Source organism: Anopheles coluzzii, chromosome X (assembly GCF_943734685.1).
Source record: "Anopheles coluzzii chromosome X, AcolN3, whole genome shotgun sequence".
In the NCBI taxonomy this organism is placed as follows: domain Eukaryota; kingdom Metazoa; phylum Arthropoda; class Insecta; order Diptera; family Culicidae; genus Anopheles; species Anopheles coluzzii.
In genome coordinates this window covers 9,838,182-9,859,777 of record NC_064669.1, presented here as the reverse complement: position 1 = coordinate 9,859,777, position 21,596 = coordinate 9,838,182, and the positions used below count along the sequence as shown (strand labels likewise).

The 21,596-nt window shown below is 49.0% G+C and overlaps 2 protein-coding genes across 7 annotated transcripts; one reads left to right on the top strand and one right to left on the bottom strand.

The window, feature by feature from the left end:
* Positions 1-250: 250 nt before the first annotated feature.
* Positions 251-10,745, bottom strand: LOC120949624 (protein white). Of its 4 annotated transcripts, XM_040367067.2 has the most exons (6): positions 10,297-10,745; positions 7,495-7,712; positions 4,209-4,280; positions 2,937-3,880; positions 1,514-1,847; positions 251-1,435 (listed from the first exon to the last, which is right to left on the bottom strand). In XM_040367067.2, exons 2-6 carry the CDS (start codon positions 7,558-7,560, stop codon positions 689-691), a joined length of 2,163 nt encoding a protein of 720 aa, XP_040223001.2. In that variant the 5' UTR covers positions 7,561-7,712; positions 10,297-10,745; the 3' UTR covers positions 251-688. The 4 variants fall into 4 exon arrangements, with proteins under 4 accessions (XP_040223001.2, XP_040222985.2, XP_040222993.2 ...); XM_040367051.2 differs by lacking the exon at positions 4,209-4,280 and having other exon boundaries at positions 10,297-10,740; XM_040367059.2 differs by lacking the exon at positions 4,209-4,280 and having other exon boundaries at positions 10,436-10,740.
* A 4,065-nt stretch (positions 10,746-14,810) lies between these two features.
* On the top strand, positions 14,811-20,104 carry LOC120949326 (TBC domain-containing protein kinase-like protein). 3 transcript variants are annotated; one of them, XM_040366559.2, is made up of 6 exons: positions 14,811-14,933; positions 15,374-15,895; positions 15,965-16,751; positions 17,809-18,611; positions 18,682-18,953; positions 19,033-20,104. In XM_040366559.2, the coding sequence occupies exons 2-6, from the start codon at positions 15,589-15,591 to the stop codon at positions 19,501-19,503; spliced, it is 2,640 nt and encodes an 879-aa protein (XP_040222493.2). In that variant the 5' UTR covers positions 14,811-14,933; positions 15,374-15,588; the 3' UTR covers positions 19,504-20,104. The 3 variants fall into 3 exon arrangements, with proteins under 3 accessions (XP_040222493.2, XP_040222503.2, XP_040222512.2); XM_040366569.2 differs by lacking the exon at positions 14,811-14,933 and adding an exon at positions 14,976-15,090; XM_040366578.2 differs by lacking the exon at positions 14,811-14,933 and adding an exon at positions 14,982-15,074.
* The last annotated feature ends 1,492 nt before the right edge of the window (positions 20,105-21,596 follow it).

Genomic DNA, 21,596 nt, shown 5'->3' with positions numbered 1-21,596 from the left:
TTGCAGATTGCTTGTCACTTGTCGTAATATTCCTATGTAAAAAAAAACAATACAAAACAGGACGCCACTGACGGGGGCGTTAGCCGGTGAATCTGTAATTGTTACAGTTTTAACATTTGTTTCGGCAGCGAAAAGCGGCTGATAAGGGAAAGGGGATGCTGGTGTTAATGCCAGGCGAAAAACGGGAATGGTGGGCGGTGGGGGCGGGAGGAATAGACAATATTTGACACACAATCGCGCACAATCTGAATCCGGTAACTAGACAACTTGCATTTCACTATGATTATGTTTATCAATGTTATTTATATATATCTTTCTTCCTCTTTCTCTCTCTGCATCTCTCTCTCTCTCTCTCTCTCTTTCGCTTTGTGTGACATTCTCGTTTTGCTGTGGGTCGCGGGTGGTATAGTAGTACCCCATTCCCCCTTACACAATTTACGCTTAAGTTACTTAACTGTTAAGGAAAAAAACAAAAACACAAAAAACTAACAAAAAACGGAAACATTGTGTTGATTTTTTCCAAGACAAAAGTGACAAAACGGAAAACACGTGTCTTAAAATACAAAAAGAAAATATGGTGCAGTGCAGTTGCCTGCTAGTGTGGAGAGGGGGGGGGGGGGGTTGTAGTGGGTAATGGGAGAATCACTAAGAAAAAAGAAGAAAAAAACGACTCTGCTTCTTCTCCGGCTTACTCTTTGCTGCGCGAGCGCAACCACAGGCAGAGCAGTGCGCCGAGCCGGAAGAGCACGATCAGCGCAAACAGGCAGGCAATGTCGAGCGCAAAGTCCTCCACGCGGAAGTTAAACGTCTCGAGGATGATCTCGCCCGACCGCGGGCAGGTGACGTTCGCCCGGGTGCACGCAATCTCGCCGTCCACCACCGTGCTCCACTGGTTGATGAGCAGCGCCTCGTTCGCGTACCGGAACCAGGACAGGTAGGACAGGTACTTGAAGTACGCGGGCACCGAGGCCGAGTTGAGGAAGAAGCCGCCAAAGATCAGGAACGGGATGACGACCGGCGGCCCGACGGACAGCGCCATCGAGATCGAGGAGCTGGCGCAGGAAATCAGGTAGCCGAACGAGGTGGACACGTTCGCGACGAGCGTGACGATGAACAGCGTGGTCAGGTAGTGGGTGGCGCCGGTCCGCAGCCCAATCATCGGGTACGTGATCGAGGTGAACACGAACGGCACGGCAATGAACAGCGGCAGCTCCGCGATCGTTTTGCCGAGAAAGTACGTATCGACCCGGTACAGCCGGGAGCGCTTCTCGCGCAGAAACACCGGCAGCTCGGCCGAGAACACGTTAATGACCGCGAACACGTTCTGGAACGTCATGTTGGTGAGGAAGAGAAACAGCGAACCGTTGATGTTCATCACGCCGTCCTGGTCGAGCACCTGGCCGAAGTAGATTGAACCGATCAGGGTCGCCACCATCTGCGGGCGAGGAGAAAAGAAGCATGGGAATCAGGTGGTTAGTTCGGGCAAATCGGAAGAAGGCCCACGACTACCTACCGCTGTCTGGAGCAGGCGCACTTTCACCAGCATCGGATCCTTCAGCACGCTCAGCCACGAGCGCCAGAGGATGCAGTAGAACTGCGTCCACCAGCTGGAACGGTAGCCGGTGCTGCCGACGCCCTCCACCTGCTGCAGCATGTACGGCTCGTCCATGCCCTTGCCGGCGACCGAGGCCGTTTCGAGCACCTCGCGCGCGATCGGGCTGACGGCAAACGAGTCGCAGATCTTCTTGATCATGTCGCGGCACTCCGCCTCCTTGGCCGGTGCGATCGCGAGCATCTGCACGTAGAAGTCGGCCGGGTTGTAGTTCGGCGGGCAGGGTATTCCCAACCTGGCGAGAAGGTGATACAGATTTAAACGGGCAGGTGTTAGCGATAGGATATGGAGCGTGATCATTGCTGGAATTGCAGGATGGAGCAGAAAAATGTACTGAAAGCTTCAGTCCATTTTTACTTTATTGGGTATGTTTCTCTTATTGATGTCTTCAAAATTGGTCATTAGTGCCTGTTGCAAGAGACTACCGAAGTAGTAGGATGACATATGACATATTTCATATCCACATATGAGATCATAATGTTTGTCTTTAAAGCGTCCAAAAGTTTGAAAATGCAGTTTCACATGCATTCTTTGCATCTCATATAGTTTATAGACATTCTGGAGTACTAAGACATCGTCTGAATGTTTGCCAACATATCTGAGGATCGAAACACTCTCTTACAGCAAATTAAAGCGCCGTATTATAACGTGGTTATCGTATCAAAAGAGTCCTAATCGAAAGCATTGAACGATAAGCCTACTACCCAAAAAGTCTTAAGATGAAAATAAGGAGCTTCCTGGCATTATCCTGAGAATACCATAACAGAGTGTATTTGAGGGTCGAACTGTTGTCTTACAGTAGGGTAAAGCGTCATATGGTTATCGGACCAAAGGAGTCCTAATCGAACGTACGACGTATGATCTAACAAGCCTTCTAATAGCTGTTGCATTAGTTCAATGACCTCATATTCAAGGATGAACACAAGAAATCCTAAGGTCAAGACTCTCAAGTCTGTCAGGGCTTAGGTATAGGTTTGGACGACGTGATCTGACGTCCTGACGTCATCTTTATAATACTACAACTACAACAGAATGTCTTGGAGATTCTGGTACTATTGACACATCTTCTGAACTCTCAATGACATGACGTTATAATCTGTCATAGTAAAAACGAAGAATCGATTCTTTGTATTCTATGCACATTACGATTCAAAAAGTCCCAAAAGACTCCAAGCTTCATCAGATAATTGGAAAAAAAACTCTGTAATAAAATATAAAGTCATTTCAACTAAAACTGATAAGAGCCTGAGACCATGACGCAGCAAAAAATGATGCTCTTTAGAGTGGACGAGACGAAAAAAATAAAGATTTCGCAATAACTTACTGGGAGAAAAACTCCGCCGACTGGTAGGGCGACCCGAGAAAAGCGACCCGCCCCTCCGCCACCAGCAGTATCTTGTCGAACAGGCAGTACAGCTCCGAGGACGGCTGGTGGATCGTCAAGATGATGGTTTTGCCCTTCATCGCCATCCCCTTCAGCACCTGCAGCACGCTGTGGGCCATGAACGAGTCGAGCCCGGACGTCGGCTCGTCGCACAGCAGCAGATGGGGATCGGTGAGCGTTTCCGACGCGAACGCGAGCCGCTTCCTCTCCCCGCCCGACAGCCCCTTGATGCGGCCGGGCGCGCCAATGATCGTGTCCGCACACTTGACCAGCGACAGCTCCTGCAGCACCTCCAGGACGCGGTGCTGCTTCACGCTCGCCGGCACATCGCGGCCCATGCGCAGCATCGCCTGGAACAGCAGATGCTCGCGCGTCGTCAGCGACGGTATGAACAGGTCGTCCTGCTGCACGTAGGCGCACCGGGCCCGCAGCTGCTCCGCATTGACCGGCACCCCGTTCAGGGCGCGCACCGCGTTCGGGGAAATTTTGACGCCGGGCGGCGACCGGAACGCGAGCGCATTCAGCAGCGTCGTCTTGCCGGCGCCCGAGCTGCCCATCACGGCGAGCAGCTCGCCGCTCTTCGCCACCCCGGTCACGTTCTTCAGCAGGTGCTTGCGCGGATTAAAGTCCTTGCGCTGGCGGGTGCAGCAGTTGCGCAGCCGGGTGCAGAGCGGCTCGCGCGGCTTCCCGTCGGTCGGTGCCTCGCCGAACACGTCGATCTCCTTCCAGGTGTAGGTGAGCCGCTCGCACTGCGGTATCTGGCCCTTGACCGAGCCGTAGCTCTTCGGCTTCCACACCTGTATCAGCGTCGCCTTGTCGTTCGTCAGCGTCGTGTTGAGCGCATCGTCCATCGACTGGTCCTGGTAGCTGCTGCTGCTGTAACGCTACACGCCAAAGAGAGAGAGAGAGAGAAAGGGAAGAAATATTAAAGATTAGCATGGTGTTGGGCAGGTTTGCAGCGACACACGGCTATCCCAAGCAAGCTTCCAATAGCCAAAAGCGACTCGACCACAACACCTACGTCGGGAAGGAAGCGGGAATGCAAGCGCAAAAGCATATCGAGACGCACGTGGCTGAGTGGCGCTCAGAGATCGCAGTCAAGCACAGGCGGCATGGGAGAAGTGGTAGTGGTAGCATCGGGAATGCCAACGGTTGGTAACACAAATAGCAAAGAGACAGCCCCAGCACACACAAACACACACAGGACATTACGTATGAGGTAACGGGAAAGTCGTAATTTCTCGATTCGCAGCTTAACCGCCACGTGCATTCGTAGATCTCGCGCTGTAAACTCATCCCAGACGTCCGGGGGGGATGTGGAGAGTGGATGGTCGGGAAATTGAATGCAGAGAAGAAAAGAGAGAGAGAGAAAAGAGAGACAGAAAAGATAGCGCTAGGACCAACGTTATCAAAGCTCCAACTCCCCCAATGCACGGATGGTGGAATCTACCGTTTCAAACTACCGAAATTCAGGAAATTCCATCAGAGAGGGGCGAGATTATCAAGATTCTTCATCTTCACAATGTCTGGAAGGTTTCCGCTGTTCTGGAAACGATGCAGAGCGACGGCACATTATCAGCTTGGAGCGATAGAGCATTTAGAAGGAAGACAAACAGTCTGTCAAATTGTCCACAATCACCACGATGACCCACACTTGCATCGCTGTGGAATGTGAAATGACATCTATAGAATGGTTGGGCCTGTACTACCTATTGAGCAGTTTGTCGTAATTTGCTCTCAATGGCAGAAAGAGCTGTTTAGACATTGCAGTAGTTTACTGATTATAATACATCAATGATCTGAGCTGGATGTGTGTATCATTTCAACTCCTCACAGGATCTATTTGAAAGCTATTTCATTTCATAAGGATTTCAAAGTTATTTGCTGCTTCTGATGACTTGCTAGAATTCTGTAGCTGAACCCACAGATAAAAGATTAGAGAGAGAGAGAGTACAATCCAGAGAGAGACTGAACAGTTAGGTTCCTTATCACTTCCAGGCTGTCGGTTGTCATTCTGCAACACCTATCGTTACATTTCTGCTCTGATGCTACAAAGCAGACTCAAATGATACCAGCGAAATGATCGACCGATCGGCTTACAATTACTCTGTGTGCTGTGTCACACATATCTTCGCGTGGTTAAAGCCTACTAATCAGTCAAAGTTTGCCGCAATGACAACTACTTTGTCGGCAGTGTTTTGTTGTTTGTGCGGGCGGCAAGCCAACACAACCCGAGCCTGGTGACGCTACTAATAGCCTTACGGGGCAGGTTCTCCCTTTCTGGCGGGCCGTTCTCGTGAGCGCAGCCAGCTGGAAATGGTGGGCCTGATGGGGAACGCAACGCCATGGGTAGCATGAGGTGACAGTGCGATGGGCTTCACAGCCCGGTACATTTTCCAAACCCCAGTGCGTGTGTGTGTGTTTCTGTGTGCAGTAAGTAGGGGAACGCGAGGAAGGGAAAACCGCAAACGAATTGGCGAGACATGCATCAAAACAAAAACGGCACAACGGTAGGGGAGTTGTTTTCACCGGTGGCGAACGCATTGCTGCGGTTCGGCCAGCCTACCAGAGCAAGGCCGGAGCAGAGTTGTGTTTGATTGTGCCCCAAAAATATGATTCTACCGGTTCCCGAAATGTGGTTGTGGTGGCATGTGCAGTCCAGTCGCATCCAATCATTTGGAAATTTGGGCGACAGATCAAACAAAACAATAAATAAACAAAAAGGAAGAATTGTGGCTCTGGCGCAGAGGGTTTCTCGCCGCGTTTGGCTGTGTTTGGCAAACAGATGTGGTTTCTCGCGCACTCCATAACGCGTTTCCGATCAAGATCTTCTGTGTTTGTTTTTGTGTGCGTGTGTCTGTGTGTGTGTGTGTGTCGTGAGAGGAAAACCTACAACTACCCGTAGCGCAAACCACCCTGCGGGGAGGGAGGACATTTTCAATGCTACTTCCACCGGCAATGCTACCTGTTTGTGTTTCGCTGAGTTTCGGTAGAGATTTCGTTTTGATCAAGAGACAGAGAACGACAGAGAGAAAAGGAGAGAGAGAGAGAGAGAGAGACAGAGAGCGAGGCAGAGGGAACCAGCCCGGAACACCCCCGTGAGGCTCCAGCCTGTCCGGGATTCCGTGCGTACAGGGCGCAGTGAAATTAGATCCCACGCCGCCACCTCAAACCATCTTTGCTCCGACGTTGTACAGGCTTCCATTACGATTGCACACACCTTTCGGTCCAAGGGATGAATCAATCCAGTGCGCAGGAATGCCGACTGTAGCAGTAGTAGTACGCCCCCGCGTACACCCGCATTGAACTGTTTGATAATGCCCGCCGGCGTAGCGATCCAACACATTTTGTACGGCGTCTTCCCAATCGGGCGCGACTCCTCGCCGTTCGGTGTACGGGCGCATTTTTCGGGCTTTCGTGATAAGCGTTCGGCAACATTGTGCTCCGCCTTATCAAGCCGAGAGGCGAAACGTATACAAACCGGCAGCATCTATCTCAGTAGCAGCAGTGTTGTTCCGTTACGGTGCACTGGGTACGATCCATATATTTATATATAAGCATCCACGGTTCATCAAACATCGCCGTGGCCTAATGGGGTGTAGGGCCAGCGCAGAATCAGCCAATCCAAATTAATTAGAGCCCTCCCCGTGCGGACCTTCGTCTGCTCCGAGATGCTTGATAGAACGAGCGAGACGAGACACCGTGTCAGTGGACACCGTTTGCAAAACCCTAACCTACATCTAACGCTCAGCGCGTTAGTTGAGGTTATGGTTATGTGCGGATCGGTGTGTAACTTCACACCACCTACCCAAGGAGACGGGAAGGGGTGGATCTGATGTTCAATAAGCCGTGGCGCGCACCAGCTGCCAAACAAATGCACCTAATGCACACGACGCCTTCGCGACGATGTTTCTTTGAGCTGTTGTTGGGCTTCATTATCCCAACCGACAGGCCAATGCTTCCGGAATCGAGGCGCCGACGACGACGCCTGGCCCCAGATGCAGGGGCCCGAACCTCCGGAAAGCGAAAGCATTGGTTGGACGGCCCAGCGGCAGCTCTCAAAACGTGCGCGAAGCATTGGATCTTTTGGATGACTTGCGTTGGTTGATCAGGAAGCTTCCTCGGGTCGCAGCAGATCATATGTACTCTGTGCCCATCCCCGCCGTGTACGGCTTATCTCAGGCACGCAATGATCCATGTCCCTTTTCCCCTTACCGGCAAGCAACAACTGCAAGAAAGCAGCACGATAGATGCACACGAACTGGTTCACGGACGTCTTGTTGTTTTTTGCCGTTCGGCCCCAAGAATTGAGTGTTGATGGCGATGCGCGTTAGTCGATGTAAGATACCCTTCGGGTGTAATTGCGCAGTGTGTCCCGGAACTCATGCAGCAAAAGCACCGGCGCACCGTTCCTAGCACCAAGGAAGGATGGCGCCTAGTAGGTTCAAGGCAACCGCCTTGCGATCTGTGAACGGTGGCGTTACCCTACCGGACTTACCCGACTGGAGCTGATGGTGGTTTTGGATTCGGCGTCCCCATACTGGTCGTCCGTGTTGATCGTCATGCTGCGTGCGTCCCGACCGTTTCGGTGTGTCCACTCTGGTGTCTCCCACGGAGAAGGTTGTAAAGATACTTTGCTGACCACTCCACAACAATGTCTGGTTGTGGCAACTCACGGCTGCACAGGCCACTTGGGTGGTAGGAGGGTATGTGTTCCTGTATTTATTGAAATTCAAAAGAGAAAGAGAGAGAGAGAAAAAAAAAACAAGAGATTAGACAACTGCTTTCCCCTCTCACACGTAACCTTTTCCCCCAGGTTTCTCCCTGGGCGGGTGCGCTATCAGCGCAACACAGGCCTATATGCGCATTCCGCACTCCCTAATGAGCTTGCGCGCAATGCTCCTTTTTGATGAGCCCCTGTGTCTTTCGCCTTGGCTCTATTAATTCAACACCGTATCTCGTACTCCAAAGACTGTTGGTTGTTTTGCTTATTATTGTTTTTGAAACTGTGTACTACCTCAACACAGAAAAAATTCTCCTCCACCGGTGTCTTCGGTGCATGAGTGTCTTCTGCAGCGTGCCGGGTCGGCCCGAATATCCTGAACTTCCCGAAGTTCTTCAGTGCGGTGTGCATAAAACAACTATCCGGGGAAATGTTTCATCATCATCGCTTGCTTCCGATTTCCGGTCCCAATTTCACAACCGTGTGCAGGTTTTTTGTTGGACGAGGCGGGCGACCTCTAGACTTAACCTCACCCGTTTTTTTGTTGTCTCCCGTCTCTCTAGTCGCTTGTCTAAAATCCAATCAAACCAAAAACTTCGAGATGACGCAGACCTTTTTTCCCCTCGACACGAAAAAAAGGTACTCGAGCATTCCAACAAGAACACGAAAAAAAAAAAAATAACAACTCCCAAATGCGCTTCTGATGCTTCCGTGGCGTAGCGCGCAAGATTGTTAGTTAGTTCGAACCACTCGGGATAATCTTGTCCGTCGGAGTCGCTTCCGTAATCGGGAAGATACTTTTTTTCGTGTATGTGTTTTGTTTCGTGTGTGTGTGTGTCGTCTTGCTGCGTTTTTTTGCACTTTCTTTCGCCCCATTGGAGCTCATCGTTCGATGTCTCTGCGCTCCGCGTTAACGATGGCTCCTCGGATTTTTGGCCTCTGATACGCGCCCTAAGTGCGGGGCTGTGCGTGATTAGGACTTTATTAAAAAACGGTCGGTGTCGTCTTCCAATCAATCGCTGTATCAGTAGTACGGTGTGGGGTTGGTAGACGATCATCATTCCTGTATTAATTACCGCTGGAGGGCATTGTACATGCGAGGTTATGGCTTTTTCCGTTTTTTTTGTTGTTGTCTAGGATGTTACATTGTATTAGCGTTCTTCGTGTTTGTAGCCGCAAAGGAAGCAAGCACACCGTAGAACCTCTGGTTGCGGTTATACATATATCCTGTTACAAATCTTAACCCCCCCGTACGAAATTGCAAGAATACTTAGAAGTAGTGGAGAAAGCCTTTCCCTCGTAGAAAGAAATGGGAAATTTCTTTATCCAAGAAACATATACAAAAAAAAAATAGTAAAAAATACCGGCCGGGTTCTTCGCGTTCCGGGAAATGCCGAGGAAGCCCCGAGGAGCCTCACCTTCCCCCCCCCCCCCCCACACTGTCATACCGAAAATGAGCGCAGCCGCCTAGAGCTGCCGCGGGGTGTATCCGTTTACACCGGTTCCTGCGTGGCGGCAAAAACTAATCCGATTGGCTTTCCGACCCGTTCCGCTCATCGTCGTTTGCGCGGGCTTCCCTCCCTTTGCTGTCTAGTGTGATGTTTTTGTTGCACCTTTTTTTTCTGTGTAGCTGTAGTTGTGCTGTGGAAAAATGTCTAGCGCACGCGTTTCGGAAAATGCCAACCACCAATCTTCGATCTAGGGCTTCCCCTGTATCTCTCTAGGGCCTAGGGTTTTTCTAGGAGGCGTTCGACTGGAAGATCCGTTTCCTTTTTTTTTTTGGTTGTGTATTGTTTTAAGAAATACAGGCCTATCGGTATCACTCTACAAGAGGCAGGCTGGTGTGTAAATGCAGCGTAATGTGTTGTACACCACTGTATCGGTTGCTTTGCCCGCGTTTCTTCCCCATTTCTTCCCCGTTGGAAATATAATTTAGGAAGAAATCTTTCTATTTTTTCTCACTTTAGCAAAAAAAAAATAATAAAAAAAAAATAGAACATTGATAACAGTTGGGCTTTTTTTGTGTCGTTGCGCCATCGTCGATCCCAGTCGATTGGAGGAACGACCGAAACTCATGGTAGTGGTTTTTGATTTTTTTTGTCCTTTTTCCCTGTCTTCAGCGCGCGTGCCGTTTTGCACAGTTAGTTGAGGTTGATCGGATGAGTTTGGCACAAACGGGCTGGTTGGACAGACAGAAAACCCCAGCCCCATCATTGCGCTTGCTGCGGGCTTACAACGGGATTGGCAAAGGCGCAAAATGGCGCTTTCCCCGCTTGCATTTGATTGTAGAGTTTTTTTTTTTGTAGAGACAATGTAGGCAATCACCGGCAAAGCGGGCGATCCTTTTTCAGCGGTCGGGCTGAACGTGTTGCGCGTGCTTGTCCGGTACTGTCTAACACGCTCTTCCACGTTAACGCGTTTATTCGATAAGTCAGCTAAATAATATAGGTAGATCGCACCACTAATCCATTAAAAAAAACACATACACTTAGACACACTCACACAAAACTCTGCTACTGCTAGTGTGGAATTGTAATTTGTAAAAATAATAATAATTACAAGAACAATAATCGTCACCTTTATTGTATCGACGCAATTTTGGGATTTGCGAAAAAGTGGGCTTGTGCTTTCCTTCCCTTCGAAGCTGTGCAACGGCCACCTTAAACACGCCACGACACTTCACAAACACCCGCGGCACACACTCTTATGCACTCACTCCGTGTTGACCGCACAACCCGTCGGTACCGTCGGGGTTAGTCTCGAGGGTGGGGAGTTTTTTTCTTCCGCACAACACCAGAAACAGCTCTGCGAACATACGCGCGCGCGCTGCAACTTTTGCCACTGCTTCTCCGGGCAACGATCGAACTGGAATGAACGCTGGGGCACCACTGCGCCGGGTAAGAAAATGAACCCAGAGGGTCCTCACACACGGCCGGTTCTGTGTGTGCGTGTGTGTGACCACGCACACATGCGGTGCTTCCTTTCCTAGCCGGTGGAAGCGATGCGTTCCGGCGCGAGTGCCTTCTCCCTCGTAACCCGCCCCCCCCCCCCCTCCCGTGCAGCAGCCCTTCGCTCGCCGGTACTCATTCCCATTCAGCCATTGGGCCGCTGCGGTGACGGCTCTGCCTTATCAGATGCAGGCAAGCACATGGGACGGACGCGGGTAGGTTCATTGGCACGATCTGCTGTTCGATTACTAAATGCGATCGTTCTCGGACGCTCTCGCTCATACCCTTCGATTGGTGTGTGTCTCTCTCTCGCTCTCTCCCTCATTTCATCTGACTCGTTCAGGCACATCAGCTCTTTATCGAGGGAAAAAACAGACGGCCCAGCCAGCCCATCGTAAAAGGTTCGGTTAGTACGCGAGGCTACTATCGTGTTTTTTTTCTACACGTTTGACAGCTCTCAGCAGGATCAATCACTTGCAGCACTCAAGCGGAAAACGCGTGAACTAGATAGGAGGAACTATTGGTGCTACTAAAATAAGAGAATGAAAATGCTTCCACATCCTGGAAATTGGTCGTGCTTATATGGTTGGAATATTATTGTTATGAAGAACTACTAAGACGGGGAAGAAAATCCACCTAACCAATGCTTAAAAATAAAGGGTGAGATTTTAAACGGGGCAGCAGTAACATTGAAGTCAAAAAAGCAGTAGAACTTATTAAAGGTTTTGTATATTAAGATGAAAGGATCATGAGCTCCTTTGTAAGTTCGGGCCCGGTCTATTCTAAGCAGTGAAGTAGCTATAGTAGAGTAGTGAAATGCTCTCTGCCATCGCACTCCAAACTCCGATCTGACTCCGACTATTGTTAGTCCGATGGCAACTGCGGCTGAATGGGAAACACTAGTTCCGCCCGGAGTCAGTGTCGTCCAGAGTCATCCGTAGTCGTCCGGGGTTATTTGGAATCGTCTGGAGTCATTCGGAGACGGCCGGAGTCTCCCGGAGTCGGAATCATTCAGAGTCGTCATGAGTCGTCTGGAGTCGTCCGGAGTCGTCCGGAGTCGTCCGGAGTCGTCCGGAGTCGTCCAGAGTTGTCCGAGCTTCACTTTATGCGTGGAACTCTGGGCGACCCCGGACAACTCGGGACAACTCCGGATGACTCCGACTCTGAACGACTCCGGACGACTCTAAATGACTCTGGATGATGCCGACTCCGGACGACTCCAGACAATTCTGGACAACTCCGGACGAGTCCGAACGACTCTGGATAATGCTGGACGGGCCTACCTTCCGAAGTCCAATTTTTTGCTAACTTTACCCATCACTTCTTCTTCTTCTTCATCTTTGGTTCAACATCCGTTGTCGGTCAAGGCCTGCCTGTGAATGAAAGCCTTGGGGGCTTGGCTTTCAGTGACTTATTACCCCCCCCCCCCATAGCAGGATAGTCAGTCCAACGTATGGCGGCACGGTCATTCGGGGCTTGAACCCATGACGGGCATGTTATTAAGTCGTACTAGTTGATGACTGTACCACGAGACCGGCTAAATCACCACGAAACCCATCACTAGTCGGGGGGAATTAATCTTAAGATGAAGCTCGGGTGCATCAGTTTTGCCTTTAATCAAATTTGATACAAAAACTGCTGGTAACACAACCGCCCCTTCGCCTTTCTAAGGACAGTAGATCTAGAAGAAACTGTCTAGTCTCATATGTTGGTAGCTGGAACATATTCCATCTTAAGGTTCTAATAGCTATTCTTGGGATAGTTGTTAGTATTTGGAGACCATGTTATAACATTAAATTCAAGTATGAACCGGACAATGGCGACAAACATGTTCCTATTACTATGGTAATTTGGTGTTTCAAAAATTCAATGGGGTCTTTAACATCGTGGAGTAATACACTATCCAATTCTTACAGGAGCCAAATAATGAGGAATAGGACGTGAATCAAACTTTCTAAAAACAAGAATACTATTCTCTCTACTAAAGTCGAAGAATGCGCAGTGGCCATTACTGTATAATTTCCGTTAGAGTCCCTAACATCATGGTATTACGAACTTCAAACAATTCAACACGTGCGCCTTATTATTCTACCGATCAATAGTAGTACTGCGCTGCCTCGGAAATCACATCCAACCAAAATCAAAATCAAAATCTATTGGTAAACCTGACAATTGCTGGCGATTTTTCCAGTCGCGCGTTACACCCCACCCGCTCCCAGGCGTAGCCAAACCGGGCCAAACGGCTTGGCGGTGCGACATTTCGTCTGATAACGTCCACGGAATTCAATAGCAAAAAAGGGGCAGAGTGAGTCGCGATTAAATTAAATTAAAACTGCCATAGTAACTGGCACGCTTGCATACCAAAGGAGAAAGAAACAAAAAAAAACAAATTGAAGAATTCTTGAAATTAGTTCGGAGAATTTGTTTGATGCAAAAGTGGATGGGATGCAGTCGGGAGCAAAAACGAACCCCCCCTCCCCCCCCCATTGTGTCGCTCTTCCCGCAATCAAAAGCATAATCAAGGCCCGCGTGCCTCTCGGCGAAGGGGCCAAAAAGAAACCGCGCTGGAGGAAGGCTACATACATGAGCTCAACGTAAATAGAAACATTAAGCGTAGAAATCGAAATGTTGTCGCAATTTTGATAATAATCCTACCAGATCGTGTGGTCCGCGTTTTTGCTGCCGCGGATCGGTACGGCGATAACCGTCGGGTGTGCCGATTGCGTGTGTGCGATTGGTTTCTCTCGCAAGGTTTTGATACAAAACTATCGGAAATCGGTACACGCCTGCACCAACCGTGGCGAAATCCTTTCCTTCTCAGTGGGCTCGGTGCGGTACCGGTGTGGACCTGCGCCTTTGATAGACTTGTAAAACGTTTTTTTTTGGTTTGTTTGCTTCATTATTATGAATTGAACGTTTATCAAAATCTCCTACGCTGTGTGTGCGGCTTAAATGACTTAATTAAGGGCGCGTGCAAATTTCCTGTTTGTGGAGGGTTTTGTTTTTTTTTTTCAGTCGCCATCTTCGAGTAGCAGCAGCACGTTTCTTGAATGGTCACGATAGAGTATTTGATTATCGCGCACAGTAGCGTTAAAATTTAATCTGTTTGTGGTGGTTTCTTGTACAGCAAACAAAGTTGATTGATACAACATTGCAACATATGAACGAAGAATACATTTTACGATGAATTACGCATTAGAGTTTTTGTTTGGTTTTTGTTTATGTCTAATGTATATTGCGTTGCTTGTATTGGAAGTGGTCAGCTTACCGACGATTTTTAATTCCTATTAAATTCATGTACAACAACAAAAAATATTTTTTTATATTTAGATTTTTATTCCTATTAAATTCATGTACAACAGCAAAAAAAATGAATGAAAGCAACTTAATTCAAATGAAATTTAAATTACACGTATGATATGATCAAACTTAATTTATTTTTTAGATATGTGTCAACGTGTATCCTTGGCCGTTATTATGACACTTCAAACTCGATGCTTACCTCTCAGAAGTAGAGCATACTTCTTAGAGAAATGTAATAAACCATTTTTAAATTCATTGTACCCAGCACCTCTCTCAGTCAAATAAACCCATGAATCTATTCAATGTCTATGTTTCCTCTTTCCTAAAATAATTTTTTTTTCTCCGTTTGCGAACTTTGATGATATTGAGGATCTTAATGGGACTTGATAGTTGAACCCGCTGTCCAGGTACGTTAGTGTACGTGGCCTCTATCAATTACACCATACAAGTGCCTGGATATCTGTGTGTTAAAACTGCATACCATTCTTCCCCCTAGCGCAATGAGCAGATAAGTAAACACCATTTCTGCAGAGCTTTATTTGTTGAAACGAAAGCCGCACAATCTACTAGAGATAGAGATTATTTTCTAACTGCTGTACAGGCGCACCATGATGGAAACCCCTGCATGCAGATGGGATGGTTCATTCCCGAGCAAAGTTGCAATAATAAGATCTCCAGCACCGCCGTTTCATAGCGCGTGTGCGTGAAACTTAATGTAGAAAATAATAGGCAACAAATGTTTTGTTTAAAATATGTAGACACAAACTAATTCTATTCTATTATATTTAAAATTATTCCAGATGTCGCCACTGCGGTGCTGGCCGAGCGAATGCTCCGGAGATAGCGAGACAGGGAAAGCTTTCTGTCAAAGCGCGCTGTCAGCTGGCACGGTCGGTCAGCTATCGTGCCTGAATCACAACACAACAAACAACATACATGTTGCGGTGTTTTTGAGCTGTAAATGTAAGTGTGTAAGCATATTGTAAATAATTTATTTGTTTTTTCATCACTACTTTACGATGGCCTCCTAGAAAGTAACGTGTAAAATGAGAGTTATAAGCTTGTTAAGAGTAATTGTCTAATGTTTTATGCTGCTCTCGTTAAGTAAGGTTTGGAACGTGTACGTGTATTTTATTTGCATTGTTTCTCAAACGAAAAAAGAAACTTCACAAAGCATTGACAGCGTGTTGTAAACATAATTTCGTTGTTACAGTATTAAACATTAATAATACACATACAGTGCGGCGTATCTCAATATCAATAATTGATGCAATATGTTACCCCTATAAAAGAACTTTACAAATGTATCAGCAACTGTTCCGCTATCCTCTGTTTTTATTCTATTAAAATTCTTATTCTTAAAAATGTAATTAATACAACTCGTTTGGTATATTCTGTTGCAGCGCTCACGGGCTCACGGGCGGTTCTCAGCAAAAAAAAACACAGGGGGGCGTATAGCGTAGAGCTCTGCTGGATGTGCTGCGTTGGCAGAACGTCCGCGACCGGTGGGTAAGCTAGCTAGGGCCGTGCATCGCATCGGCTTGCGCAACCAACACGCCCTGTTGGACACGGGCTGCACAAGGGCGCCGGTGGTCGGAACGGGTGGGTGTACGCGGGAATGAAAGTGACCAACTCGTCGACGGAGCGCCGCACCGCGTCCGAGTACCAGAGCGGCAGCATCTTTCGCGGCTGCTCGGTCGAGAGTGGGGCGGTCTTGCCGATGGCACCGTCCAAGCTCAACTACCGCGTCTCGGTGCTGACGTTCTTCGCCAAGGCGCACCCGAACGATGAGTGCTGCGGGACGAACGGGCTGCCGCTGACGCCCAACTCGATCGGCATCTTTGGCCGGGCGCAGCTGCTCAAGTCGGACGCCCTGCGGCACGAGCACCTCTGCACCTATCTGGACGCGATACGGGGCAAGCACGGTAAGGTGGAAGGTACGCACTGGTACATGCGGAGTGGTATAATAATAGTCGTTTCATCCTGTTTTGCAGAGCGCACGATCATTGTGCAGGAGTACGTCGGCTGCCCGCTGGCGGAAACGTTCATCGGCGAGAACAACAAGCAGGAGACGCTGCTGCGCATCGGCTACCAGGTGCTGGCCGCGCTGGCCCACCTGAACCGGTGCGGGCTGGTCTGCCGCAATCTCGACCCGACCAGCGTGCTGGTGAGCCGGGACTTTGGCGTGAAGCTGTACAACTACGGCCTGTACCACATGACGGGCGGCGGCCGGTACGTGTCCTTTCCCATCGGCAACGTGCGGTACCAGGCGCCGGAGGTGCTGCTCGGCAGCCGCGCGAACGCCAAGAGCGACGTGTGGAGCCTGGGCATCGTGCTGGCCGAGCTGGCCCTCGGCTGCACGCTCTGGGAGTCGCTCAAGCTGTCCCAGATAGTGCGCAAGGTGCTCAGCCTCGTTAACACGCAGCACGCCGTGTTCGAGAAGCTGGCCCGCGAGCACAACCGGCTGGAGGTGTACGAAGCGATGGACGCGGGGCTGCGCCGCATCATAGAGGAGTGCCTCACGATTTCGCCCCGCAGGCGCCCGCTCGCCAAGGAGGCGCTCGAGGATCCGGTGTTTGATTTTGTGCGGCTCAGCAGCAGCAGCAGCAGCAGCCCGGCAGCGGCTAGCGATGCGATCGGCGGCGGGCAAACGCTGGTCGAGAAGCATCTGTCGCTGAGCCAGATCTACTACCTGTGGCAGCTGGCCGGTGGGGACGTGCAGCAGGAGCTCAAAAAGGAGGGCCTCATCAAGAGCGAAGCGCCGATTCTATCGCTGCCAAAGTAAGTGGTAAACAGTGCTGCAAAATGTCACTATAAATGTCATAAAAAAAGTATGACCGAAACAAAATTCATGTCAGCGTCACGCACTCAATTGTGATAATCAGAGGTGATACTCGAAACGATCATGGTTTGATCAATGCATGATTCGTGACATTTTTACGACCAACGCTTGGTCAGTCATTATGTCATGATGTCATGGCATGTGTGATCAGTTCTGCAAAATGTCACTGACATAGTCATGGCAAATTCCGGCTGACACAAAATCATGTCAGCGTCACGAGCTCTACTGTGATGATCAGAGGTGAGACTCAAACAGTTGTTGCGACCATCACATGCTTGGTGACATTTTGTGTACTCTTGGTCAGTCACTTGTTTGCGATATTTTTTGTCGGTGATCGTCATAATAGTCATGGGAGATATGCGGTGCGTGTGAGTGGTTCCAAGAAACAAAATGAGCATGGTTTCTCGCTTTGTTCGACCTGACAGACCATCAAACCAGATAGAGCGAGAAAGTATGCTCATTTGGTTACTTGGGACCACACGTCAAGTATATTCCAAGAATGTCGTGATTATCACCGACCGAAATTTCGTGACCAAGTGAGTGATTAACAGCTGGGTGCTAAAAAAATGTAACCAAGCATGTGATGGTCGCAGCAACTGTTTGAGTACCACCTCTAATCATCGCAGTTGTGTACGTGATCTGATTTGAGCTTCGTTTCAGTCATGAGAGGTGATGACTGAAACAGTGACAGTTAGCAGCACTGTTTACAGCCAGAAAAAGTCATGATTATTATCATGAGGCATTAAGCTCAGCTTGTCAGTCAGAGTATCGGGTTTGCCTCAAGCAGTCGCATGTCGCGTTTGGCATCTCATGACGCACTTTCATTAGGTATCAGCAATGAGCATCAATCTACCACGGATATGTTCATTGTTATCGTTGGTGAACATCTCGTGATGCTTATGACTTTTTGCAGCACTGGTGGGGGGAACCCCCATGTGAGGGCGAGCGTTGCGCTTACATTTATCGCCTTTTTCCCCCTGCACCCCTGTTTTGCAGCTTGGTAATGCTGAACGGGAGGTCGATCTCGCCGCCGAAAAGCCAAAGCGTCCTGCACGACCACCGCATCATCTTTCTCAACTTCGGCACGCTGCTCGAGCGGCTGTCCGGCATCCCGGAGGAGGACTATCTGCCGCTGATCTACAGCACGGACGCGTACCTCGAGTCGGCCAACTTCAAGACGGTGCTGCCGCTGGTGATCCGCGAGCGCGACATGCTGTACCAGTTTCACCGGCTGGTGCTGCTCAACACGCTGCTGCACGGCTACCCGTACACGCACGATCTGTTGCGCTCGTTCGCGGCGAAGGACATACCGCCGCTGTGCCGGGGGCAGGTGTGGGCCTGCCTGCTCGGTGTGGTACCGAACGGGGCGTACGAGCGGCTGGACAAGTGCAGCCCGACGCACACCGACCGGCAGATCGAGGTGGACATACCGCGCTGCCACCAGTACAACGAGCTGCTGTCCGCACCGGAAGGGCACGCGAAGCTGAAGCGCCTGCTGAAGGCGTGGGTGGCCGCCCACCCGCAGTACGTGTACTGGCAGGGGCTCGATTCACTGACCGCCCCGTTCCTGTACCTTAACTTCAACGACGAGGAGCGGGCCTTCCTCAGCCTGTACCGGTTCATACCGAAGTATCTGCACCTGTTCTTCCTGAAGGACAACTCGGCCATCATCAAAGAGTATCTGGTGAAGTTCTTTCAGCTGATCTTCTTCCACGAGCCGGCGCTCGCGAACCACCTGCACGGCATCAGCTTCATACCGGAGCTGTACGCGATCCCGTGGTTTCTCACCATGTTTAGCCGTAAGTCGTCGGGCCTGGGCGCCTTTGAAATTCACATTTAACTGACTACCGCTCTTTCTGTCCGCTGCAGACGTGTTTCCGCTGCACAAAATATTCCACCTGTGGGACAAGCTGATACTAGGCGACAACTCCTACCCGCTGTTCATCGGCATCGCGATACTGCGCCAGCTGAAGGGCACGCTGCTCAAGTCGGGCTTTAACGAGTGCATCCTGCTGTTCAGCGATCTGCCCGACATCGTGATCGAGTCGTGCGTCAACGACTCCGAAACGATGTACCAGTTTACGCCGAAAAGCATCACCTACCGCAAGTTTGCCCTGCACGAGGAAGGCCCGGAAGAGTTTGTACGGGAAGCGGCCTGCTGCTGCAGCCAGATTTCAGTGGAGCTAAACCCTTCCCTTTTTTTTTCTACCCCTTGCACAGGACCTAAACTACACCGAGGAGGATCTGCGCGAGGTGCAGGCCGAGCTGCACCCGCGCATCAGCGTGTACGATCTGATACGGTTGCTGCGCGATCGGCCCGCCAGCACCGCGATACTGGACATACGCAGCAGCCCCGACTACCGGAAGGTGGCGATCGAGAACAGCATCAACGTGCCGTTCGCGTCCGTCTCGCTGAAGGAGCCGCGGCTGGAGGCGCTGAACGTGCCGCGGCTGGAGGCGTACCTGCGCCGCCACCCGCTCATCACCGTGATCGTGAGCGTGTCGCACGAGAGCGCGATGCTGTTCGCCAAGTTCCTGGTGGACAGTGGCGTCCCGTACGTGGCGGTGCTGCACCGCGGCTTCGAGGCGATCTACCGCCCGGACGACAAGCTGATACTGCAAACGTTCGACTACATCAATACGCTCGCGAAGCATCTCACGCCGATCGGGTCGTTTGCGGCGAGCGAGTAGTTGCGAGGAGACTCTTCGCGAGCTGCAAGTGTATAGGAAAGATTATTGTTTATTTTGTGTTGGGAAGTAGGGGTTGGGGACCTACTTTCTGTTTTTTTTTGTCTTTGTTTATCCTCATATTAGGCTTTTGTTTTAGAAAAGTTTTGTGCAAATTGTTCGAAAACCGCGCGTACCCATTTCGTTACGCCATCGGTTTATGTGTTTAATGATTTAATTTCATATTTCGTAAGAAACGTACTCTTACCCCGTTCTGCTACATATATATAGGCAGCACACACACACACACACACTCTATTTGTTAGCTTTTCGAGTGTCGAATTAGACCATTGCTGATCGATACATCGCAACTCAGAAAGCAACCGTCAAACAGCAATCGCAGAGATTAATGACACGTGCAATAGTGACTGCAACTAAATACTCTCAGCCAGCAATAAGCGCCATTATTTTCGGAGGGGGATTGAGTTCTTTCGCCCACCGGGAAGCGCCTGCTTGAATCACTCAAAACCCGACCGTTAAACCAAAACCACACACCTTGTGTGTAACGATTCTTGTAGCTATTTTACATATTGCATAATAAAAGAAGGTATAACAAAAAACGAAACGGATCGAATGGTTTAATTTTTAACTCTTTGCAGGCAGTAGCAGTGTTGTGGCAGTATTGGAAATGATTTGGACTTGGATAGGGCAACTAAGTTGATGAAAATGTTTGAAATGGTCCCTCAGGCTGGGATACAAAATGAGATACAGTACATATGCGTTCCCCGTGGTGGTATTCCCTTACGTAACAAACGTTTCTTCAAGTATAAATTTCATACTTGCCTCAGTTTTCAATTAGTAAGGTTCCTCCAGAAAGCATCATGGTAAGAAGTAGTGTTGGGTACCATGAATCTTTCGTTGAGATTCATTCATGAGATTCATTCAGTGAATCGAATCTCGAATCCATAGACACAAATATTTCTAAATATTAATAAATCTCTGAAGATTCAAGAATCTACTGGGATACATGAATCTCGAAAGATCATTGGGTCCCCAAGGATTCATGAAACCATAAGGTTCATAAATCCATTAAGATTTATAAATCACCAGTGGTTCATGAACCTTTAGAGATGTACGATTTTCAAAATATTGAAACTGCGCAATCCCATGGTACATTGGTAAACTCGCACGACTTAACAACATGCCCGTTGACGCCTCGCATAGACCGTCTCCCCGCAACTAAAACAAACTATCCGGCTGTGTGATACTTTCCGAGAAGTCTCGAAAGCCTGTATAGGCTGCCATGACCACGTAGGTTTTAACGCCAAGAAGAAGAATGAGAAAAAGCTCTATGAATCTTTAGAGGTATATGAATCCTTAGAGATTCGTGAATCTTTCGAGATATATGAATCTTTTTTGATCCATGATTTTTTAGAGATCCATGATTTGTGAATCTTTCAAACCGAGATTCAGATTCATTGAAACACTTCAAAGATCCATTCGGATTCAGATTTACTCAACTCTAGTAAAAAGCTCAAGAATTCGAATTCAAGAGTAAGAATAATAGCTAGTGCTACTGTTAGAGAATACAAGAAGCTCAAATAGGAACACGTTGAAAGCTTGCGTCGTTGGATAGTTTCAGTTCCAACAGTTTTACGAGCTATTGCAGGTTTCCACTACATATTCAAAAGAATGCATAGCGTTGTTGCACGGCCTGTTTTACCATTCGCTGTAAGGACGGAGGAAAACAATGTGCCGAAAATTTAATGGAACTACGCAATTAATAGCCAGACAATTCCATTGTTTTTATGAATGAAGTTGGATTTCAAGTTTCAATGAGAGTGAATTATGACCGATCGGTCGGTAGGTTAAAGAGCGCAGTCCAAGTGGTGCCTGCTTTACGTTCGCGTAATTTCTCCATTGTTTGTGCCATGGCAAGAAACGGGATGCTTCATTGTGAGGTACACAACAGAGCCATACATCGAGAAAAATGTACGGATTTTCTGAACAATCTCCACGCAAAACTTGAAAACTCAAACAGTCAAAGATGTGTCGTGGTAATGTGCCGCTTCATGGTAATCACGATGTAAAAAAAAACATTATTAATTATTAACAAC

Excerpts from the sequence above, each read along its gene's own strand:
- LOC120949624 (XM_040367067.2), bottom strand. The coding sequence starts at position 7,560 with ATGACGATCAACACGGACGACCAGTATGGGGACGCCGAATCCAAAACC. Across the intron at positions 4,281-7,494 it reads CCACCATCAGCTCCAGTCGG|CGCGAGATCTACGAATGCAC; the intron begins GTAAGTCCGGTA and ends ATGAGTTTACAG. Across the intron at positions 1,848-2,936 it reads TCGGCGGAGTTTTTCTCCCA|GTTGGGAATACCCTGCCCGC; the intron begins GTAAGTTATTGC and ends CCTTCTCGCCAG.
- LOC120949326 (XM_040366559.2), top strand. The coding sequence starts at position 15,589 with ATGAAAGTGACCAACTCGTCGACGGAGCGCCGCACCGCGTCCGAGTAC. Across the intron at positions 15,896-15,964 it reads CGCGATACGGGGCAAGCACG|AGCGCACGATCATTGTGCAG; the intron begins GTAAGGTGGAAG and ends CCTGTTTTGCAG. Across the intron at positions 16,752-17,808 it reads CCGATTCTATCGCTGCCAAA|CTTGGTAATGCTGAACGGGA; the intron begins GTAAGTGGTAAA and ends CCTGTTTTGCAG.